Source organism: Ictidomys tridecemlineatus, chromosome 9 (genome assembly GCF_052094955.1).
Source record: "Ictidomys tridecemlineatus isolate mIctTri1 chromosome 9, mIctTri1.hap1, whole genome shotgun sequence".
Lineage (NCBI taxonomy): Eukaryota > Metazoa > Chordata > Mammalia > Rodentia > Sciuridae > Ictidomys > Ictidomys tridecemlineatus.
Genome location: NC_135485.1, coordinates 51,240,070 through 51,266,350, shown reverse-complemented (window position 1 = coordinate 51,266,350; position 26,281 = coordinate 51,240,070). Strand labels below are relative to the sequence as shown.

The following is a 26,281-nucleotide window of genomic DNA, read 5'->3' as shown; positions in this document are numbered from 1 at the left end:
CCATGATTATATCCCTGCCACCACAGGATCATATCCACCTTAGAAAGCCTCTGTAAAACTCACCTTGCTGAATGCACTCAAAACACCAAATTATGAAAAAAGATACCAAAACAAATGTTGCTGTTCTAGTTCTCTACATTTGAGAGCAATTTGTTAATCAGTGATAGATAACCAGAACACTAAATTGACATATTTTTAATTTTATTAATGTAATACTCTTTCAGTTAATACAGAGGTATATAAAGGAGAGACAAAAAATGTAACACTTTGAAATTAAATATTACACATGAAATGGAGTCAGTATAATAGAGGCAAATGGTTCATATTCTGTACCTAGTAGCTTTTATACTAGTCCCTACAGAGTTATATAAAAAAAAGTATATTAGACATTCTTAGGAGTGTAGCAAAGAGAATAAGTAGAGGCATAGGGCTTATTTTCAGGTTGCTAAAATGCCCTAAATTTGATTGCAGTGATGGTTTTACAATTCTGAGATTGTACTATGTATCACTGAGCTTTATGTTTATTGCTGCATTATATGATATGTGATTTACATGAAAAAAAATTGATACTTCCCCCCCCAAAAAAATTCATTGAAGGAAGTTATCCTTAAATGCTGATTCACCTAAATCATGACTACATTTCTGCTTCTGTACAAAGAAGCTGCAAACAAAAGTAATATGTCACAAGCCACTGTTCTTGACATTATTGAAAAACATCAAGTATAACATAAGAGACATATACATGTAAGGTAATCAACACTTAACTACAGGGAAGAACACAGAAAGGAATCATGGCACATTTTCTTATAAACATGAGGTCATCTACCATTTGCTTTTCCCACTTGGAAGTCAGACACTCTGTCTATCAGTGTATGTATTTACTTAGGTGTGTACAAGTTATATTTTAACTAATGATTTCTGCTTGGATATCAGCAAGAGCAGAGGGAATCCAGTGTGAAAGGAAGCCTTGCATCTCACCAGGATGTATACAAAAATTACTGCACTTCTGCTCCTGTTACAGCTGAGTAGTCACTTTAGTTCTGGAAGTTGTGGGAAGGTGCTTGTGTGGCCAATGGAATACAGCCATTGGATAAATATAAAGACAATATTGGACGAACTGGTTCAGAAAGGTCACGAAGTGACTGTTCTGATATCCTCAGCTTCTGTTTCTTTTTATGTTGAGGAAGGATCTGCTATTAAATTTGAGACTTACCCTTCAGCAGTGTCTAAAACTGACATGGAAGACTTTTACATTGAAGCAATCAGGAAGTGGATTTATGAGCTGCCAAAACAATCAATTTGGACATACTTTTCACTGTTGCAAGAACTGGTGTGGGAAGATTCTGAATACTTTTTGACACTCTGTAAAGAGGTAGTTTTTAACAAGAATCTTATGACAAAACTACGTGAATCCAAGTTTGATGTCATTCTTGCAGATGCATTTGGTCCCTGTGGTGAGCTGCTAGCTGAGCTATTTGAAATACCAAGTGTGCATACTCTTCGCTTTTTGTATGGCTACACGTATGAAAAATATAGTGCAGGACTTTCATTCCCTCCTTCCTATGTGCCTATTATTATGTCAGAATTAAGTGATCAAATGACATTCATGGAGAGGATAAAAAATATGCTGTATGTGCTGTATTTTGATTTTTGGTTTCAAACATTTGATGAAAAGAAGTGGAATCAGTTTTACAGTGAAATTTTAGGTAAGTCCTATTTTCTAATGGCAATGAAAATTCCAAAATTAGTCATGTCTCTGAGGGTGAGCCTGAGGGAGTATGAAGTCAGAGAAGTTAACCTTTTAAAAGTATGGTGATAAAATAAAAAAATATTTTATCACAATAATACATCAAACTCAAAACACTATGGAAAAGCTTAAGTTGTAAAGTTAGTTTGAAATGTTTGGATGCAGCAGGAAGTCACACACACAAAATAAGCCACTGAGGACTTCCCTAGGCAGTGACACACCTTTATTAACCTTTTAGTATCCATTATATTTCATCTTCAAAAGCAATCATTTTTAATGTTAGTCAATGTCTTCATGAGTCTAGAATGCAGTTTGATGACCCCTACAAATATTTCTAGAACAATTATCTATGTAGCTTTGAGAGAATCATCTCGGTATCTGTAGATTAGTTTCCACATTTATAAATTCAAATATTTTGTCACTTAATACATCTCTCACATTGTGTCTTTCACATATGTCCACATAAATATGAGCAACATATATGTTTTTTATATATGCACATATGCATACACACACATTAGCTTTATTAAATCCAGACACTCTTAAACATGTTTGGCTTCATTATTAAGTTTTTTCAGATACTTACCAGACATATTCATTTCCACATGATAACTTTCTAATGTCCTATAGCTTTTGTATTCCTTTTCCTGTTCAGGAAGACCCACTACATTATTAGAGACAATGTCAAATGCAGATATATGGCTCATTAGAACCTATTGGGATTTGGAATTTCCTCGTCCAACCCTACCAAATGTTGATTTCGTTGGAGGACTCCACTGCAGACCTGCCAAACCTCTGCCTAAGGTAAACCTATTCCTATTTAGTTGGTTCTGTTGTCCTTGCATTTTCACCAAGAATGATTCTCTGTTCTCACTCAGAATGTCTCATTCATTGTGAAAAAAAAAGTTATAGGAAATGGGACAAAGAGATCTGTAGATAGAAATTCTTACATGTCTATGCATATTCACATAACCATGTGAATTTTATTTTTTTAATAATAGAAAAGTAAAAGCTGGGGACTTTTGAGAGCTACACAAAACTCCAGTTAAATTAAGGTCTGTATTTCTCAACATACAAGACAACATCAGTCATTAATTCAAAGAAATGACTAGCATGTACCATAGGAAAATTCTTTATATGCAGAGAAACAAAATAACACAGTCTCTTCTCCCAAATACCTTACATTCTACATTGAAAGACAGACTGTGAACATGAAAGAGAAATTTTGTGAGAAGTATTATAATAGGGAAGAACCACAGGCATTTCCTGTCTACCCAAGGCTATCGGGAAACTCAGGAAAACTCCCTGTGGGAAAGTGGGTCACCACACTTTACTTATCTTACAGAAAAAAAGATATATACTGCAGAGTTACCAATGACCATAAATTTTGCATATTTGAAGAATATATATTAACTTGTATGTGTAGGATGCTCTTAGCTTTTTTTATTGGTTGTTCAAAACATTACATAGCTCTTGAAATCTCATATTTCATACTTTAGATTCAAAATTCTGTAAGTATTTAGATTATTACTGCTTATGAAAAACATAAGAATCTGATGTATTTTTTAACAAATACTGCACACTTATCATTCCAATAAACTGTAAGGATAATAAAAAGAGACATAGAGACAAGATGCAGAGGCAAAATGGCAGAATGTCCAAGTTGCCAGCTTTATTTATAACAATAGGTTACATTAGGTCACTGGCATCAGTAATACATTATTGTTCATTGTGTCATTAGGCAGGATACAGAGTTAGCAACATTATGCAGTTTTTTTCTCAGTTACACACTATAGTTGCAGTGTACAATGTTCGGAGCTTTGTATAGCTCTAAAGAAAGTCCATTGTTTAAAGTTACTATTATGTGGGCAGGTTCAGGCAGCAGAGCTTGGTGAAACACTGTGGTTGTTTAACAAGAGAATTTCTTTATTCCCATGAGCTATGTGCCTGAGATGAAAGTTGAGGGTAATAAGACTCTACCACAGAGCCTCTTCATGCAGTCATTGCTACAGCAGCTAGGCATTCTGTGTCTTTGCACAGAAACTTCCTAGCCATCAAGCATTCCAAAGTCATGAAGCCATCAGAGACCCAATCCTGTAAGGAGGAGACAGAGTCAAAGTGCAGAAGCAGGGAAGGTGGCAGAGTGGCTCTTTGTCCAAGTGGCCACATTTATTTATACCAATAGATTACATCAGGTCATTAGTACCATAACCACATTATTGTTTAGAATATCAGTAAAGTTGCTTATTCTGCAGTTACATTTCACAATTTCAGTATGCAGTGTTAGGAGCTTTGTGCAGTTCTCAAGAAAAGCCACTGTCTGAATGTTAGGCGGGCAGCTCCAGGAGCACAGAAGCTTGATGAAACATTGTAGTTATCTAGCAAACAAGTTTTTCTATTCCCAGGAGTATGTGCCTGCAATCAAGGTTGAGGCTTGATGAGCTCTAACACAGAGGTCTCAGGGCATTGCCATACCTGCTGGACATAGCACATATATTAGCTATATTATTAGATCCTTAGAAAAATTATAGGGCATTCTAAGGGTGGGAAACAGAGTTCCTGTTACCTCCCTTTCCCCGTGTGTTTTCTCACCATGGGAATGCTTTCCTTTACATTTTCAGGGCCAGAATCCCTATACAATCCCAAACACAGAGCTGTTACATTAAACAGCAATAATTTTTTATTTCACTATTAAGTAATCACTTAAGAAATTCTTTTTGTCTACTCTTTTATTAGCAGTACCATTGTATCTGATCTCATTGAACATTTAAAATCCAAACATAGGTACTTAAAACCAAACTTTGAGGCCACATGTTGAAATTCAATTCCAAAAGCACACCTAAGAGTAATGGAAGTTCTGGGTAGATCAATCCTATTTTTAAAAGATTTGTCCATTTTTGTTAAATGGAAATGACAGTGTCAATACAGGAGGAAAGAGAGGATTTCCAGAAAAAGAACGAGATAGATGAAGTTCGGCCTAAGTGCAGGGTGAGGGTCAGTGGATAAATGATTACTAGGAACAAACATCAGAAGTCAAGGAAATTTTGGACAAAACAATAATCCTTGCTGAAGACAGAACATAGTACTCAGACATCACAACTGACAAATTTTTTGATGTGCACTTTAAGTGCTTCTAGTGATGACACAGATATCAATGTCACAGTTGTGATGATTTCTTAGAGCAAAGCATGAAACTACCCAGCTTCAACTTGTGGGAAATCTTTAGAGTCACACACCAAAAAAAAAGTCAGAATTTTGCTCCTGGTAGTCTACACCAGGAAGACAGCAGAAACAATGAACACTTTAGTTTGATGAGGAACCTAGAATTGAAAATTTAGTGAGGATGGACACAACATGACACTGTCCAATTTACAGGTTAAAATAACACAAAATATTGTCCTCTATGGCATGAAATTTACCTACAACCACTCAACTCCATTTCTGAAAAATGATAAGTAAAGTAAGGTAATTCTTCCTGACCAAGTATGTTTAATTTCATTAAATTGGGTGGATTATTTTCATTAATGAAGCAATTGGTGGAAATTGATCAAGAGGCTTTTGGGGTTTCCTTTGCCAGATCTTTCCAAAAGAAATCTCAGATTAGACTTCTAAAAGCCTCCTGAGGCTAGGAAACCTGGGAAGCCAAGTTTGGAAACAGAGTTAAACTTCTAACGGCAAGAGCGTCTAGTATGTTGTTTCCAAATTCTGTAGAGATTAGAAAAAGAGAAGCCAATAAATGATTAATTTCTATAAAAAAGTATAAACTACAAATTTGTTATGTGAAAAAATACTGTCGGGAAAAGAAAAAATGGTTCCTTGAATCATGAAAACAAAACATCAAATTCCAGCAAAATCTCAATCTTAATGTCAAAAATATTATAATCATTCTTTATTAGATCATTCATTTCCATGTCTACTTTAGGCAGGTTCATCAAAGTGCAGTAGTTAAGATGTGATGAAAGTCCATTTGACAAGCAAATGTTTTAGTGACACGTTTTCTTATAAGACTGTTATATCATTCAATAATTCTTAATTTTCTTAACAGACACAAATATAATTATGCTTCAAAGCCACATGTAAAAATTAAATGAATGCATACTTAAGTGTTTCAGTCTTATGTAGAAATGGGCTACACATATAATAAACAAATATTCCTTAATTTAACTTAGTATATAACTAAGGTATCAAATTAACAAAAAGATTTTGGAAACTGGTTTTAGGAAGACATACTTTTCACACTTAACAGCAAAAATACTAGACCTCATCTCAAATGATTTCCTTGTAAACTAATTGCAACCATAGGTGACTGGTAAACCCAGGTGGAATAAAAATATAAGCTCATATTATACTTATGATGATATCTGAGTAACACATCTGTTTTTAGTAAACCAATAACATCAAACTAGTCATATTTTCCAAAGATTTACTAAGCCATGTAAATATTGAAAGCATTTGACTTTTTCTACATTTCTGGTTATTTTAGGTATGTTTAATTTATGTAAGTGCTCATTTATCTCACAGTGTGTTGGAATAGAAAACCATTCAGAGATTTTATATTTTTCATTAGGAATATCATCTAGAGCTGAGAAAATATCATATATATGTAACATATAACACATACACACTTACATACACACATACAGGCATAAACATGCAGACACACAGATCTCCAGCTTCCATTCTAAAATTTTAGGCATGAATCAGGCAACACTGTAACACAAAACATACTGCTATTACCTCTATATAATATTTCATCTAAATTGTGTTTCTGATAAAATGCAACAAGGTGAGATTATATATTCAATATGGGGTAAAGATTCTTGGAATTAAAATATGTGTGAAGAAGGCTTTTAAGGGAATCTTCATTTTAGGTGAAGGAGACAAGAAATCTTTGGCCCTCTAAATGTCTTTGAAGCCCATCTAAGTGGACAACATATTTAGTTTATGTCTAAATTAACCTTTTGCCTTTCAACCTCAAGTAGTTGCTTTTGGAGGATCCTGAGTTCCTTGAGAGCCCTTGCTTGAGACAGAGGAACAAGTGACTGTCACTGCAGGAACAGAGGCGCTAAAGAGGGAAGTGAAACGTGCAGCTCTGGGCACAGGCAGAGGGAGGAGGGAGGACATAGAAGGAGACAAAGCAAAGGATGCAAGGGACCTGAGAGGAACAATGACATGTTAAAGAAAGAAGAAACAGGAGATGGAAAGGGAGAGTCCACCAAGGAACATGTTTGGGGATATCTAAAGTTTCCCTAAGTAACTTAAAGATCCAAACTATCTTTACTAAAATTATACCAACAAAAAAGCAGAGAGAGTTGTCAGAACACAAAGTTGGCAGGGGCTTGAAAAGAGCTTTCATTTGATTGATGTGTTCCCATGGGAAAATTAATAAATAGGTTTCAGGCCTAGCCAAGCAAAAAGGAATTTTAGAGCCCAGATGTCAGGGAATTATCTCCACTCCAGAGAGACAGCCAGTAAGGTACCCAGCTATCTTTCCATCAAAGATGCCTGTCACAGTAAGCAGCTTTTGCTTGCCTAGAACTCTAATCTTGCCCCTTAAAACTGAGACTCCTAGGAGACTAGCGTAGCCTCCAATTTCTTGGTGTTTAGATCAGCTTAAACAGAATAGTGAGGTTCTTGAAAAACATGATCTGCCCTTAGCAATGTCAGCAGATGTTTCTTCAGGACAAAGTTTCAGGAGTTTTATTCCCCAATAGGTAGCCAATCAACCAGTGAGGAGTGAAGGCACAGGCTTTAAAGATGCACACTTACAGTCATGAATGAAAGATTAAGCAGTTTAGAAATTAATATGACTTTCTCTGGGGTTAAAGAAAAAAAAATTTAATGACAAACATTAAACACAGTAAGGCAGACAGCATTTTGCATCTACACAGTAAGTGTAGACACCATTGCAATTGAATTTTGTAGAAAAGGAAGATAAATTAAGTCCAGTTATGAACACAAGGAAAAAGATAGATTTAGAGAAAAGGTGTAAGGTGAGGGTCAGTGGATAGAAAGTTATTAAGAGAAAACATAAGGGACTGCAGGGATTCTGGCCAAACTAACCTAACAAGATACTGAAGGCAGGTTAGAGGGATATCTGGGAAAGGAGGAGTTTGAAAGACCTGCAAATATCTTAAATCAGATATAAAATATTAGATATCTGTGTAGGCAGATTCTAGTTAAGCTAATTTAACAAGACTCAAATTTGGAGGATTCTTGACAATCAAAGAAGCATATCCAAATATTAAATGCAAAGAGGAAACACAAAAGCCAGCTCCCTATAGGAAATGCAATTTTAGATAGGACAACAAGCATTTGGTAAGGACAAAAAAAAAAAAAACATTCTCACTAGTCTATAGTGACCACTTCATTTTTTGCTTCAACCCCCCCACACACACACACACATACATACACACACGTGTACACAAACACACAGAGATGCACACACATGCATATATGCGTAATAAAGGGAATGTATTTCATATAAGAAAACTCAAAAAAAACTAAGTGATTAAGTTTTTTAAAAAGAAGGATAACATAGGCTGGGGATATAGCTCACTGGTAAAGCACTTGATTGGCATGTATAAGGCCCTAGATTCAACTTCTGGCAACACACACGTGCACGCACGAACGCACAAACACACAACAATACTGAATTATGAATGAATTCATGGTTTACTATTTCCACTTCTGAATAGATTATAGAAGAATTGATTGAAGGATATTCACAAGGTTTTGGCCCAAGATCAATCATAAAACTCCATTCCTGGAAATGAAGAGGTGGAAATTACTTAAGTAGATGTTAATGAATTTTTTGAAAAAATGTACATAAATATCACTAAACCTTAAAAACATTAGGGAATTGGGATACATGCTACAATATTAAAAAAAACATTACACTAAGTAATATAAGTCTGTAAAAAAAAAGAAATTACTGTGAATCCACTTACATGAATACCTGACTAGCCAATTTCAGAGAAGCAGAAAGGAGAGGGGAAAAGGACCAGGGGAGGAGGAAACCAGGAGTTCTTGCTTAACTTATACAGATTTCCTGTGTAAAAAATAAAAATGTTCTGGATGTTGTTTGCATAAAAAATGTGTAATATATGCATGTGTAATACTACAGAATTTTATAACTTTAGAAATGGTTATAACTATATATTATATTGTATATTATACTTAATTTTTAAAACAGCCCAACATAATTTCTAAATTTCTTGATTTATTTCCTTAAATGGTTGTACCAAACCTTACAATACTCTGTGTTCTGTCTTTTCTCTTTTGTGATGGAACAAATTCTTTCCTTTACAGGAAATGGAAGACTTTGTCCAGAGCTCTGGAGAGAATGGTGTTGTGGTGTTTTCTCTGGGGTCAATGGTCAATAACATGACCGAAGAAAGGGCCAATGTGATTGCATCAGCCCTTGCCCAGATTCCACAAAAGGTTAGATAAAGTGCCCTAATGGTAGATAACTACTAAATAAGTACCTATTTAGTTATCTTAAACCTTGTAAATGTTATAATTACATATATTTTCTCTGTGAAAGATTAAATGTCATTATAGTACAAATTTATCTCAAAAACACATTTAAAACAAAAATATATACAGCAAATTCTGAAATAGCACAAAGGATATTTTTGATTAATAATACTTTGACATTAACATTGTGCTCAGAATGAAATACGTTATTCAGGTGCAGTATGAACTTGGTATCAAAAGAGTGTTACATGCAGATATACAGTAATCTCCAAATTGTGCTCTTTCATTTCCTTGTTTTACTTGCAGAACTCCTGAAGACACTGTGCACACTACAGACATCAAAAGCATGGAGTTAAATATTAGTCAGTGATTGCATCAGTGCAATAGCAATAGCAGGCAATAAAAAGTCTGAATAGCATTATACATCATCATCATCCTATATAATCCTGACCTTGATACTCCCCCTAAATGTTGGAAGGGGCCTAGTTATGATGATTTTTTTGTGCTGCTAGTTAGAGAAAGGAAGGCCAGGCTCACCAAACCTGAGTCCAAGTATCCATCAAAATAAGGAGACTTAGTTTGTCATGGTGGACATGGCACTATTATAGATTTCTCAAGAAGGAAGATATAAGAGAAAAGGTGGAGATGGAATCCTGTGAATTAGAAACTGTGACCCTACAGGACAAAAAACTAGTAACCCATGGAGAAAGTGGTTATAGTAATCTTCACATATCAAGACAAAGGTTAATATTAAACTTAGTAGATAAGAACTAGTATAAAATACAGATTTCTAAAACAAAATGAAAGTAAATAGTAATTTTTTACACATTATGCTGTAGATCTATAATTATCAATTTCCTAAATATTTGTATTTGATATTGATAAACTCATTTGTCTAAGCTACTACTTACATGAAGCTATGATTTATATGGCTTTGATTAAATATAAAAATGAATACAGGAAAATTATGTCTCTATTTATATACCCATTTCAATAATTATTATTATTTATTGTCTCTTGATTTCATTTCTTTATCTTGCATAGGATAGGTATTTAAGTATGTGATTTCTTTCTTAATCGATTTCAAATTTTAATATCCTATAATTTGAAATTTAACTCAACTAATAAGAGGTTTGTGTTACCCTAACAGGTCATATGGAGATATGATGGCAAGAAACCACCTACCTTAGGACCCAATACTAGACTTTATAAATGGATTCCCCAGAATGACCTTCTTGGTAAGACTCAAAATAAATCTCAAAAACATGAGTAATAGCCAATTAGAAAAATAATAATTAAAGAATGTTTCAAAAATTTATTAATAAAATTTCAAAATAATCTGATGATTAAAGTTCTCTTTTTAGTCCTAGAAAGAAAGTGAATAAAGAACAACTGTGGGCATTTTATTATACAAAGTCATATTGTTTTTGTTCATAGTCCAAGTATCATTATTTTATGCGTAATTACCTCTCACAAAGAATTTTTTTGTCACTTTCTGGATTGTCCATTATCTCCACTTTCTACAATTTTACACCTACCTTTTGACATACAATATTGCTATCTGAAATGCCGATAAAAAACAGCCCTCTCATGTTATTACAACTGACTCTGCATGTTCCATACACTAAAAAAAATCCATAATCTTTAAAAAAAATTTTATGAAAAGGATAGAATTTAATCCTTTTTTACAGGACACTGTAAAATATGAAATTTCAGGTAGTAATAGAAAACCCATTTAGAAGACAATTTTTATTCATATATACAGTTTGGAACTGTTCTAGTACAGTTTTGTTTTAAAAAGTGCTATAATAACAAACCACGTTTACAAAGAGTTTTAGCAGAAAAACAGTAAGACAAATTTATTCCAAACATTCTATACAATAAACTTTATGCCTCAGCTGTGTAGCATATAAGTTAAAAGTCCCAGGAGTGCTGTCCTGAACTTGGAAAGTACAGCCTTCAAAGGTAGTTTCTGGCACAACATTCTGATCATCCTCTTTCTCTACTGAAAAATACTTCTCAATCAAGTTAAAGATCTTAATTCTGAAGTTGTACTTCCTAATGAAGTATAGCCAATCCTACCTCTGATTTCATAACCACCAACAACCCACTCCCTGCTGCATTGGACACCCTTCATAGCATGCTCAGGGACATCATTGTTGTTTTAATTGAACACATAAATCCAGGTCCCCTCTTATGTTTGCACAGATTGGTTGTTCTACCCAGCATGTGCTCCTTCCGTTTGTCCAGGTAGCAACCTTGTCTTCATTTTTCAGATCTCATGTAACATACCAACTCTTCCATGTAATCTTCACTTACATCACCAGTGGACACAGGTGCCTCATGCTTCAAGAAATGAAAGTGATTTCCATATGAATTCATCATTATAAGAATCTATTACCTAGAAAACAATTTATCTTTATTGCTTTACATTACACATTTGACAATTTATTTCTGACATGAATAATTTCCCTTGATTGGTTTCAATCCTAGGTCATCCAAAAACCAAAGCTTTTATAACTCATGGTGGAACCAATGGCATCTATGAGGCCATCTATCATGGGATCCCTCTGGTGGGCATTCCCTTGTTTGCGGATCAACCTGATAATGTCATGCACATGAAGGCCAAAGGAGCAGCTCTTAGACTGAATTTTATTACAATGTCAAGTATGGATTTACTCAATGCATTGAATACAGTCATTAATGAACCTTCGTAAGTATAACAATTTTTTTCAGTAAAGTAATATTTATATTTAGGTACCCTTGAAAATGAGAAAAGATTTATTCCTCTTTGAGTCTAATGTTAATAACTAAAATTATTGGACTCTTTGAAATGTGCTTTTATTCTCAACCAATCATTTTTACATTGCAAATTAACCTTACAAATTTACTTAATTAGCAGTACTAGTTATTAGTAAAATAATGTGATACTAAAAATTTTTTACTATAAAGCTAAATATAAAGAACATAGTTTTTACTAATATGACAAGAGAACAGAAGGACAATGCAGTTGAAGCAATAATATATTTCCATTTGATACCTATAATTTCCAAAACTACCAACATTTTTTTTAAATTATATATACTTATTTGGTATGGCAGAATAATTTGATACATGTATATAATAAGCAATGACCTAATCAGGGAAATTTTTATTTACATATTCTTCCATATTCATAATGTTTTATGCTAGGAACTGTCAAACTCTTTTCCTCTAATTCTTTATGGTATATATAAGAAATTATAAACAATAGTAAGCCTATTGTGCTAAATACCAGTAGCACTGATTCCTTCTATCTAACTGTAGCTTGTTCTGTTTTTTTCAACATCTCTTTAGACCCCCTTTCTCCTACAATTCCTAGCCTCTAATTACTCCTTTTCAATAATGTACTTCTATTAAATCAGCTTTGTAGACTCCACATGAGAATGAGAAAATGCAGTATTTTTCTTTTGGTGCCAGTATATAGGATTTAGCATAATTACTTCCACTTCCATCCTTGTTAGTAGAAATGACAATATTTCAATCTTTTTCATGGCTGAATAAAAGCCAGGTGTGTGTGTGTGTGTGTGTGTGTGTGTGTGTGTGTGTGTGTGTATGTGTGGTGTGTGCGTGTGTGTGTGTGTGTGTGTTTGTGTGTGTGTGTGTGTATTACCATGTTTGCTTTAGCCATCATTCAACAATGAACACCTCAGTAGATTTATACCTTGACTATTGTGAATAGTGATGCAGGTAAACATGGAAGTTCAGGGACCTCTTTGATAAACTGATTTCGTTTTCATTGTGTTAGTATACAGTAATGTGAAAGCTGAATCCAATGGTATTTCTATTTGCATTATTTGAGGAGACTCCATGTTCTTTTTTTCCATAGTGGCTATACAAATTTGCATTCCTCTCAGTGGACTATGAGAGGTACCCGCCCTCTTCTGCCTCACCAGCATCTGTTATTTTTTCAATTTTAGATTATGACCATTCTACTCAATGAGATTATCTCTCATTTTTGTTTTTGTTCTTTTTGCTGCTGCTGCTCTTTTTGGCATGCTGAAGATGGGTGTTTTCCAAAATTTGAGTAAAAAACCTTGTGGGTTGATTGTTGTCTGATTTACATCTCACTCCATGATTAGTAAAGTTGAGCACTTTGTCATATACAATATCTTCTTTTGAAATCAAAATGTGTATTCTGATCATTTTCTGCTTTTTACAGCAATAATTTGGATTTTTGCTGATGAGTTTTTAGAATTCCTCACATATTCTACATATTTATCTTTTCTTACAAGTATTACCTCCCAACTGTGCATGTTTTCTGTTTACTCTCTTGGTGTTAACTTTGCAGTAGAAAACTTCTCAATTTAACATAATCCTAATTGTCTATTTTTCCTTTTGTTGCCTGTGCTTTTGGAATCTCATCTAAAAAAAAAATAAAAGTCATTGACTATACTGATTTCTTCAAGTTTTTCCCCTCTACTGAAAATATAATTTTTTCTCCAAAATTGATTTTCACTTTAACAGATTCTATATATATATTTATGGTATATAATTTATATACCATAAATTTTTGTTTGAGCTGTAAAAGTCAAATAATTTGGATTATGTTCACATAGTTCAGAATTCTTCTTCAAGAAATAATTTTATAACATTTTTGTTGTGCCAAAAAGAAATCTCATATATATTTCAGGTAAATCTCTCTTAACCTCCAGCTCTTTGACACAACTAATTATACATTCAGTCTCTAAAAATTAGCCTTAGATGCACATTTCATACAAATAGAACCAGACATACAATGGTAGTCAGCTGCAACTGGGTTGTTTCACTTACTATATTGTTTTTTTTAATTTTGTCCATGTTTAAACAAGTAGCACTATGTGATTTCTACTTATTGTTGAATAGTATTCTTTGGTGTGGATGGATATATATTTATTTAACCATTTATTACATCATGGACAATTGGGCTTTTTTTCTAATTTCGAATATTTCTACATGGCTTGTTTTGTGTGGAAAAAGGGTTTTTTTTTTTATTTCTTTTGTATAGTGCCAAAGAGTGGCATTACTCCCTCACATGAGAACTTCATGTTAGTAATTAAATTCCATTCAGTTTTCCAAATAATTGGCAAGAATTTACATTCCTAGAAGTAGTACAGGAGAGTTCTAACTTTTCCACATCACTGCTAAAAGTTGCTATTGTCTCTCTTCTTTTTGTAATGCCAATCCTAGTGGTTATGAAGTGGCAACTAATTTTCACCTTGATTTGCACTCCACAGGTTGTTTAAATGATGAATTGTTGTTCACCTGCATACTAGATAATCATGTTTTTTCTCTGTACAAATAATTATCCAAGTCTTTAAATCCTTTGTTAATTAGGTTACTTGTCTTAATATTGAACTGTCAGTAGTTTTTATTATGGAGATGCATTTATATTGAGATATTTGATTTGTATATGTTTTCTTCTATTCTGAATGGATGAGTTCATCATTTTTATAATGGTGTACTTTGGAAGGCAAAGAATTTTAATTTTTATAAAATATCTTTTATAATCAAATTTTCTCTTGATACAACAAAAATTGTTCTGCAAAATGTGTAGTGCTTACATTTCTACCATCAAGTCAGCATTGATGGTAGACTACCAATACTCATTATTTACAGAGGGAATTATTTACCTATTGGAATACTTTGACAATGGATTACCCAAAAAAAAAATTGATACAATTTTGAATGCTAAAATACTTTAAAATTAGATGAGAAGGAATAAAAAAAACATAATGCAATTAGGAAAAGTGGTAAAGAAAATATGAAATTAGTTGGTAGATTTATATAGTAATATATCAATATCTATCATAATATTAACTATATCATTAAAATATAATCAAATTGGATTTTAAAAACCCATCATATACTCTTTTCTGAGATATGTTTAACTTAATTACATAGAAATTCTATGAGTAAAGAGATAAAAGATTTTTAGTGTCAGTCAAGGTGTTGCAGCTGGGCATGGTGGTGCAAGCCTGTAACTCAGCAATTTCTGAAGCAGAGACAAGATTGTGAGCTTAAGGCAAGCCTCAGCAACTTAAAGAAACCCAATCTCAAAGTAAAATATAAGAAGGATTAGAGTAGTGGATGGCCCCTGAGTTCAATCATCACTAAAAAAATAAATAAATAAGCTGTTGTAGCTATACTGTTGTCAGAGAGAATAGACAAAACTAAATATGAAAAGAATATTTCTTCATTTAGAAGTTATTCAATATAAAATAGACCTATTAATGAAATTTTACATAAAAATATAAAATGTAAATGCACAGTTCTATAGTCATAATGCAACATTTTTAAAAAATTTATTGATAACAGAAAATGATGGAAATAATATTCATATTTGAAGAACCTGATATATTTGGGTATGCCATAAAACTGCCCAGAAATGACTTGAATCTAAAGAATATATTTTCCAGTCATATTGGAATGAAATTAGAAAAAAATTAAAGAAAAAATGAATGAAAAAATAAATAAATAAAAAATTAACTAAAAACCCTCTAGGTTTTGAAAAGTAAGTAATATATGTCTAAGTAACTTAAATTCCAAAAAGAAATCACAATTATACTTGAATTTTTGTATCACCAATAACACTCGCAGGCATATAAGCAACAGAACTATATGAATATTTAAAATAATATGTATATTAATTAATATTGTCAAAATGGCCATACTACAAAAAGAATTATACAGATTTAATGCAATTCCTATTAAAATTCCAATGACATTCTTCATAGAAATATAAAAACCAATCATAAAATTTATTTGGAAAAATGAAAGATCCAGAATACACAAACCAATCTTTAGCAAGAAGAGTGAAGCAGGAGGAATCCCAATTCCACACCTTAAACTATACTACAAAGCCATAGTAACAAAAAAGGCAGGATATTGGAACCAGAATTGACATGTAGACGAATAGAAGACACAGAGACAACCCCACATAAACACAGTTATCTCACTCTAGACAAAGGTGCCAAAAACATAGGAAAATAGATAGCCTCTCCAACAAATGATGCTAGGAAAACAGGAAATATATATGCAGTAAACTAAAAGTAAACCCCTCTCACCATGCACAAAACTCAACTCAAAGTGGATCAAGTACCTCAGAATTAGACCAGAGACCATATGTCTAATAATAGAAAATGTAGGCCCAAATCATCATGTCAGATTAGGCCCTGACTTCTTTAACAAATCTCCTAAAGTGCAAGAAATAAAATCAAGAACCAATAAATAGTATGGATTCAAATGGAAAATCTTCTTCCAATTGAATGCATACTATTCACATACATTAATTGTGAAAAGACACAATTAAAAAGTGAAGAGAGAGCCTATATTTTGGGAACACATTTTTGCCACACTCAAGACAGATAAAGCACCAATCTCCAGGATATATAAAGAGCTCAAAAAACTTAACACCAACAAACAAACAAACAACCCAATCAATAAATGGGCTAGGGAGCTGAACAGACACTTCTCAGAAGAAGATATACAATTGATCAAGAAATACATAAAAAATGTTCAAAATATCTAGGAATTAGAGAAATGCAAATCAAAACTATTCTAACACTTAATCTTATGCCAGTCAGAATGGCAGTTATCAAGAACACAAGCAACAGTAAGTATTGGCAAGGATGTAAGGGAAAAGGCACACTCATACATTTCTGGTGGGATTGCAAATTTGTGCAACCATTCTGGGAAGCACTATGGAGATTCCTTGGAAAACTTGAAGTGGAACCACCATTTGACTCAGCTATCCCCTTCCTTGGTCTATACCCAAAGGACTTAAAAATAGCATACTACAGTGATGAAGCCACTTCAACATTTATAGCAGCACAATTCACAATAACCAAACTGTGGAAACACCTAGATGCCCTTCAATAGATGAATGGATAACAAAACTGTGGAATATTATACACAATGGAATATTACTTACCATTAAAAAGATTGAAATTTTGGGATTTGCAGGTAAATGGATGGAGTTTGAGAAATCATGATAAGCAAAATAAACAAATTCCAAAAAAACAGGGACTGAAAGTTTTCTCTGATAATGATTGCTAATGCAAAATGGATGGGGCATGGGATGAGTGCAAGAATTTGAGATGGGACAAAGGAGGTGAGACAGAAAAAATGGGTGCAGAAAAGTTGGTGGACTGAGATAGACATTGGGGACTTCAGGAGAAAACTGAAAACTGAAAAAAAAATGTGTCTGTAACATAATATGCACAGGAAGAATGATAGGAGAGAACATTTCCAGTATATGACCTTCTGTGGTCCAGTACTGATAGACACAGCCTGATTTTCTCTTAAAATTGGGAGCCATCTCACCACAAAGCCATGAAAAGATGATTTTGGCTTTACTATAAATTACTACAAATTCTGAACTAGCTTGGATTGCCTGCCTTGAACTCACCCATTCCTGGCTCTCTAGGACCAGATAGCAGCCCTCTCTGAAACTTCAGTGACACCTCATAAATCTTGGCCTTCCCTGGCCAGATAAGGACCCTCTCTGAGGCTCTAATGACCTTCATAAATTCTGATGTCAGGGCCAGCAAAAATGTAAACTAGCCTTTGTGTTATGCTCCTCAGAGTTTTCTTATCTGTAACCCCCCTTTGTGTAACTTTCTGGGCTATAAATCTGGGCTGCAAGAAAGATGTGGTGCTGTCTTGTTTCCATGGTTTTTGGTGGGAGAGGCAGCCCGGCTGGTCAAAATAATAAGCTTGCTTTAATTTGATTTTAATTGGAGTCAGTGGTCTTTTCTTGTGTCCTGGTCTAACAGTAGTCCAAGGAGTATATCTGGATTTTATTCTAAATATGATTATGAGTGAAAATCTTTGATCCAGTGTTACAATCTGACATGGATACTAGGTAGAAATTAGACAGTGGAGAGCAATAAAGAAGATTAAAAACAGAGAGACTGATTAAAAGTCATTTCGCCCACTATGACAATTTCTCTTCAAAGACTTCAAGATGATCATTTCAATTACAATTAACTATCTTATTTATAGTGCTTAGAATGGCTTATTATCATTTTATCTGAAGCAATCAACCTTCATATTCTCTTTGGAAAATATTTGCCCATAAGAAAATCCCAAATTAAAAGAAAATTCAACTTTCTATGATGATCTAACATCTTTACCAACAACAAAAGTCTATGGATATTCTTTGCATTTGTGAGTAGTACTGAGAATTGAACTCAGGTGCATTGTTCATGATAGGCAAATGTTCTACCACTGAGTTACATCCTCAACCCACTTTGTTGAATTTTGAGACAATGTCTTGCTAAGTTGCCCAGACTTAGCTTTGAACTTATTATTCTGCTTCAGCCCCCCAAGTAGCAGGAATCCAGGCTTATGTCACCAACCTGGCTCTTCTCTGGCTACCTAAGGCACTTGTTAGATTCAGTTTTATGAACATTTCTAAAAACCTTACATAGACTTAATATACTTATGCAAATTAAGTTGTTTTAAATGTTGGTGTCTTATGGTTTGTCCTTTAGATATAAAGAGAATGCTATGAGGCTATCAAGAATCCACCACGAACAGCCAGTGAAGCCTCTGGATCGAGCTGTCTTCTGGATTGAGTTTGTCATGCGCCACAAAGGAGCTAAACACCTCCGGGTTGCTGCCCATGATCTCTCCTGGTTCCAGTACTACTCTTTGGATGTGCTTGGGTTCCTACTGGCCTGTGTGGCAACTGTGATATTTATCATCACCAAATGCTGTCTGTTTTGTTGCCAGAAGTTTACTAAACCAAGAAATAAGAAGAAAAGGGCGTAGCTTTATCTAGACCCAAAGCTGGGAGTCCTGACAGATGGACCTCCTCCAGTTCAATTTCACAAGAAAAGATTGTGAACCAGGCTCCTTCTTCTCCTAACAAAATCACTTTTCAAAACTCATCTCATCAAGACACAGCCCAGTTTTCCAAAATATGCTGCTTGTTTAAGAGTTAGAACTATTTCAGGACAAAGGGATATGGGAAAAATTAATAATAATAAAATTATATAAGTGTCTATTGAAAATTACAGGTGGAATTTACAAATGGCACAGTATTAATTTACCAAGCTGGCCTGTGGTTCATAACTTATTCATGATACAAGAACTTTCAAAAGTATATTCATAGTGTCAACATAGATTTGCAAATACTCCGCATGATTTAATTTCACATGGGTGTAGAGTTTTGTAGTGTTAACTTCTTCTGAATAAGGTATTCAATTCTTAAAATTGTGTGTCAAGATTCACCTTTCTCTTTTGTTTTGGGAGACTGGTAGTGCTGGCTTGTACATCCAGCCTTACCATCATTTCTCTTCAGGACCTGATAAGACTTTTATCTTCTTCTTGCTGAAGTCATTTCCAAGAAAAGTATGTCAAAAAAGAAATATACAGTTTCCTACCTACACATTTATTCTGTTTTCTTTTAACCACATAAAAGTAATGATCTGGTTTCACTGATTCTCATATTCAGTCTATGGAAATAGATGTAAGATATCAATTATAAGTTATGATAATATAGAACTGGTAGTAGAATTAGTAAAAATACTTACTGCTTTTTCATTTCTTCCCAATGTTTTTCCAAAACAAGACTCAGGATACAAGTCCATTATGAGATACTTGATTTGCGAATATTTTTTTATTGCAGAATGAAAGACTCACCTACTATGAATACACAGATTAATTTCTTCATATTGCACTTTGAATTATGTAAATATTTAATTTCAGTTAAATAGTTCTTTAATTACCAAGATTTCCCTAATTCTAATGGAAGTGACAATGTTAAGTACATTGTGCCATATATATCTATATTCAAGTCAACATTCATTACAACTATTACACTAATTTTACTGTATAAGAAAGTCATCTCCTAAAGGAACACTTTAACAATGCATGAACAAAAAATAGTAATAAATTTCAGTGGAAAAGTACTTTAAAATTCAAGAAAACAATAGAATGGAAATATAATTCAGGTGAGAAAAATAGTAAGTGAATATAAAATAAAATGGTGAATTCAGCTGTGAAGATATTAAAATTTACATTAAGTATAAAAACTGGAATTACTATCAGATAAAGAATGTAAGACCATATTTTTTAAAACTAATCTACCCTGTTTATAAGACATGCTGAATTTAAGTATAGAGGAAGGCTGTAAGTGAAAAAGTAAGAAAAGTCCTACTGAACCATAACAAAAATAAGCAATTTTACCTCCAATAATATTACCATTATTTTCCAAATAACAACTAAAATTAAATATTAATATTTTTACAATATTATTTGAAGTCATTTTAAAGTATACCTTCTCAATTTTATGTACCTACTAAATAAACTTCAAAGTAAATAAGTCTAAATGAACAAAAAAAAGAATACACAGAATCTATTGACATAATAAAATGATATTTAATACCTTTACAATAAGACATAAATTATTTTGAAATTAATAAATATGGGCTAGAATTATAGCTCAGTGGTATAGTGCTTGCCTCGCATGCATGAGACCCTGGGTTCAATCCTCAGCATCACATAAAAATAAATTTTAAAATAATATAAAAAATTGATAAATATAAGTGCACATTAGACTGATAGAATGTAATAAATGTAACCTAAGTAATGATTTTTTTATGACAAGAAAACAGTAGATTTGAAAAGGAAGAAGTCATAAATAATGTATTGTGCAGATACACAGGATTTAAGTGAGTAAACAAATTAAAAATATTTAACTAAAATAATCTCATCTGGATATTAATCTAAATACATGAGGATCCATGTGGAAACTTGGGTCACACTAGTATCAAAAGCTGACATGTGTTTAATCAAAAATGATCTTTGTGGCAAAAGGTAGAATAGAAGAGAAGAAATATAATTGTTAAACGTCATTTCACCCACACTGACAAAATGCCTCTTCAAAAAGGTCAAGATGATCATTTTCAAATACCATTTAACGATTTCACTTACCATTCTGAGAATGATTTACTATGACTTGGTCTCTAGAAAAGATTAAGCTTCCCACTTGACATTCCATTTTAACTTTGGAAATATTTATGCACCAGAAATCTCCAACTGAAAGAGATTATACTACTTTGAATTCACTCTTTTCAAGCACAATTTTTGTTTTATTACATTTGAACTTGAAATGGAAGTAAAGAAACAAATAAACCTCCAACTTAGAAGCCAAGTTGTCCAGGACAACAGTTCAAAGAACAATACTTTTAAGGTTGTTCTATGGCACTTATTTGACCCACTTTTGTAAACTCAAAGAACATTTTAGAGACTTGAAAATTTCAACCAATTAACTGGCTTTAAAAATTGGTGTTTTATGATTTTCCTTTAGAGATAAAGAGAATGCTGTAAGATTATCAATAATTCATCATAAACATCCAGTTGACCTATCATCTGGATCAAGTTTGTCATGTGCCACAAAGAAATTAAACACCTTTGGTTGTTGCTCATGACCTCTCCTGGTTCCAGTACTACTCTTTAGATGTGGTTGTGTTTCTGCTGGCCTGTGTGGCAAATGTGATATTCATCATCACTAAATGCTGTCTGTTTTGTTGCCAAAAGTTTGCTAAACCAGGAAAGAAGCAAAAAAAAGGAGAAGTTTATTCAGCCTGAACCTGGGAGTCCTAACAGATGGACTTCTTCTAGTATATTCCAGCAAAAAGCTGTTACAATGCTAGACTCCCTACTGTTGTGAGAAATTTTCACAACCTACCATAATTAACTCAAAGTTTCTTTTCCAGAATTTTGATTCCTGGTTAAGGAGTATAAATATTTCAGGTGAAAGAAAAATCAAACTCTGGAAAAGAAAAAACTATATGAACCTATGTAGAAATTTAATAGTGTAATTTATTCTTCATACCCATAAACCTATTGAGCTTAATTATAATTATTCTTTTTAATAAGACTAGTAAGGATTTATTCAGAGTACCAATATGGTTTCTCAAATTGTTGGCCTACTTTAACTTAATTTTAGTTCAGAATTTTGTACATTTAACTTTCTTAAAGAAAAAACTCAATAATTTCAATTGTGTAAAAAGACTAAATCCTTCTATTGGATTTCAGAAACTAGTATTTCTGCTGTATTTTACTATAAACCCAGCCTCAGCATCACTTCTCTCCTGAGCATATGAAAGTATGTTTGCCTAGTTTCAGCTAAGTCACTTCCCAATAGAATGTGTATGGAGTTAGAAACATAATGATTTTTATCTGTTTCTACAGTTGAGCAATAGAAGAAAATATTTGGTTTCATTAGCTCATTATTATTTACTCTTAATCCTTCAAATGAATTCAACTGGTTGCCCACTCTCATAATCATACTTTGGACATAGATACTAGGTCTCAATTATAGGTTGTGTTAATACAGAACAGGAACAGGAAAGAAATTTGCTCTCACCTCAAATAGGACACAATGCTACCTACATTTGTTACAGTTATATTGTGAAATGTACTAAGTTTTGTAGACAGTTTGCAATTATGTTTACTGTTCTATAATTTGTAATTATGAGGAGCTTGTCTAATTTTTCTCTCTTTTCTCAGTAGCTAATTGCCTCATCCCACCCATAACTCTAATAAGGGATCTAAATAATTTGGAATGACTGAAAATAAAATCTTCATAATTTTCCTTCAAACCTCAGCTTGTTATCTATTATAATAATTACTAACACTGAAAGCAATATAAAAATTATATAAATTGTGTGGAAAATAGATAAATAAAACCACAAGTAGTCCAAAGGCTGTCCTTTAAGGAAAATATCATAGAACATTTTTATGATCAAAGTGGACCAAAACTGAGGAATAGTTATTTTTTTTTAAGTCAGCTTTTTCACTGGCTCATTTTTTCTGTGCTCCAGGTGAGGCAGAACATCCTGCTGGGAGAGTGTGCTTGAAGGAAGTAGCTCACATCATGACCAGGACACACACACACAGAGAGAGAGAGAGAGAGAGAGAGAGAGAGAGAGAGAGAGAGAGAGAGAGAGAGAGAGAGAGAGAGAGACTCCACTTGCTACATATAAAATATATACCCCAAAGCCAGACCACCATTATCTGCCACCTAGAGATAAATACCACCTGCCTTCAATTACATTTCAATGAATCCCATCAGGTCATTATTTCACTGATTGGCTTAAGGATCTCACAGCCCAATCATTTCCATATATTATATAACAATTATTTGAAATGCCACCAGAATAAGCTTATCCAGAGAGAGAGGAAATTGATTACAGTTTATCTAGGAATGAGGGACATGGAATGGTCAGAGGTACTGGGAGAGTTTGGATTGTTAAATGCCTCAACATTAAATGTTAACTGAGGTTTACAATTCTGAGATTCTACTCTGAAATTAAACAATTGAAGTGTATACTTAATAATGGTGAGTTTCATCCTATGTGAATTATAGGCAAACAAAGATTTTACTTAAAAAACAATCTGTTAAACAATGATCTATAAGAAATGTTGATTCAACTATGTATTTACTTTAGTTCCAGCCAAGGAATCTATAGGAACAATTCATCTCACTTGCAACCATTCCTCACACTATTCTAAAACTTTTAACAAAAGATAGGTGTATTGCACATGCAAGATAATCCATTCTTAACTGCAGGAGAGCATGTATAACCATGGAAGAGTCATTACACATACACTAGCAGGAAGTCATCTAATGATTTTTCAAAGTCACCTTTGATTTTTCTACTTGGCATCCAGGTATACTAAATGTTCACTTATGTATTTACTTTTATGCGTACAAGTTACTTTTTAAACAAATAATGATTTTTTCTTGGATATTTGCAAGAGCAGAGAGAATTCAATGTGAAAGGAAACCTTGTATTTCACCAGGATGTCTATGAAAATGACTGTAGTTCTGCTCCTGTTACAGCTGTTACACTTTGGTTCTGGAGGTTGTGGAAAGGTGCTGGTTTGGGCAATGGAATACAGCCATTGGATCAATAGGAAGACAATACTGGAGGTGCTCACACAGAGGGGGCATGAGGTGACTGTTTTGAGACATTCAGGTTCCATTTTTGTGGGTGAAGACAAATAATCTGCCATTAAATTTGAGAATTATGCTTCATCATTTTCAAGAGAATATATAGAGAGTTTTTACACTCAATCACTTGGTATAATTATTTATGAAATGGTGAAAAATACATTTTGGAAATATTCAAGATTTCAAAAAATTATGGGTTAGTTTTCTGATTAAGTAGAGACTATATGTAGAGATGCAGTTTTGAACAAGAAACTTATGGCAAAACTACGAGAATCAAGGTTTGATGTCATTCTTTCAGATGCCATTTGTCCCTGTGGTGAGCTGCTGGCTGAAACTCTTCAAAAACCATTTGTTTACAGTCTCTGCTTATCGCCTGGTTACAAAATTAAAAAGTATAGTAGGGTATTACTTTTTTCTCCTTCCTATATGCCTGTTATATTTTCAGGATTAAGCAATCAAATTACATTTGTTGAGTGGGTAAAATATATGCTCTACGTTCTTTATTTTGATTCTTGGTTCAAATTATTTAAAGAGATGGAATCAGTTTTACAGTGAGATACTGGGTGATTTGCAAACGTTCTCTCATTTCAAAGTGGAAAATCCATCTACTATAGAGAGATCCATCAGTTTCTTCATAGTGCACTTTGAAGCATGAAAATGTTTCATTTTAGTTAAATAATTCTTTAATTATCAAAATTGCCCCAATTCAAATGGAAATGCAATGTAAAGTACAAAGTGCCCAGCATATCTACAATAAATTCAACATTCATCACAATGATCAGTAATATTACTATATAAGGAAAACATCACCTAAAGGAACACTTTAATAATTCGTGAACAAAAACAAAATAGTAATAAGATTCAATGGAATAGTGCTTTTAAAGTATCAAGAAGAAAATAGAATGGGAATGAAACATAGGTCAGAAAAACAGAAAATGAATCTAAAATTAAATAGTTAATTCAACTGTGAAGGTAAACCAGAATTATTATCAAAGACCATATTTTTAAAACTAACTCAAGTAACTAAACCTTGTTTATAAGACATAATAAATTTAAGTATACAATAAAACATGAGTGAAAATGTAAGACAAGTCCCAATGAAGCCATAATCAATGTAAGCTATTTCACTTCTACTACTATTACCAAAATAGTCCAAAATAACCTCTAAAAATAAATACTAATAATTACTCAAATATTATTTCATAAACCATTCCAAACAATACCATTCTAAATTTTATGCATCTACTAAAAAGAGTAAACAAGTCTAAATAACAAGAAGAAAGTACACACAGAATGTGTAATAATAAATGATTTTGTAATAACTTTTTGTAATAACAGAAATTATTTTAAAAATTAATAAATATAAGTGCATATAAAATTTGTAGAAAGTGACAAATGTAGCATAAGTGATGAATGTATATTTATGCCATAAAACCTACTTGGTACATTTTAAAAAACAAAATCATAAATAATTTATTGTTCAAACATGCAGTAATTAAGTGAGGAAACAAGTATATAAATATTTAACTAAAATAGCCACATCTGGATATTAATCTAAATACATGGGGAGCCATATGAAAATTTTAGTCACATCAGTATTAGAAGCTGACATGTGTTTAACTATAAAGGATCTTTCCGGGTATTGAGTGAAAATACATAGCAACAGGTAGAAGAATAGAAGAGCAAAATAGAATTGATGGAAGTCATTTCACCCAACATGACATAATACCTCTTCAAAAACATCAAGATGATCATTTTTAAATAGTGTTTAACCATATCACTTACCACACTAAAATTGCATACTTCCACTTGGTCCACTAGGTAATATTATCTTTCCCACCTGACCTTCCATTTTCACTTTGGCAAATATTTGTCCAACACAAATCTCCAACTTAAGGAGCTTGAATGACTTCAAACCCATTCTATAGAATCACCATTTAATTATATTTGAACTTTGAAATGGAAGTAAATAAATAAATCACCGTCTTAGAAGCTGAATTTCTCAAGACAACAGAATTAAAAAAAAAATTCTTCTATGGCTGTTCTATGACACTTATTTAACTGAG

The 26,281-nt window shown here is 33.0% G+C and overlaps 1 protein-coding gene and 1 pseudogene across 1 annotated transcript; both read left to right on the top strand.

Annotated features, from left to right (window-relative positions):
• The first annotated feature begins 924 nt into the window (after positions 1-924).
• On the top strand, positions 925-19,640 carry LOC101972081 (UDP-glucuronosyltransferase 2B31). The gene is made up of 6 exons (XM_078021358.1): positions 925-1,706; positions 2,403-2,551; positions 9,059-9,190; positions 10,377-10,464; positions 11,720-11,939; positions 18,742-19,640. Exons 1-6 carry the CDS (start codon positions 983-985, stop codon positions 19,019-19,021), a joined length of 1,593 nt encoding a protein of 530 aa, XP_077877484.1. The 5' UTR covers positions 925-982; the 3' UTR covers positions 19,022-19,640.
• A 4,355-nt stretch (positions 19,641-23,995) lies between these two features.
• Positions 23,996-25,255, top strand: LOC101972369 (UDP-glucuronosyltransferase 2B31-like; annotated as a pseudogene).
• The last annotated feature ends 1,026 nt before the right edge of the window (positions 25,256-26,281 follow it).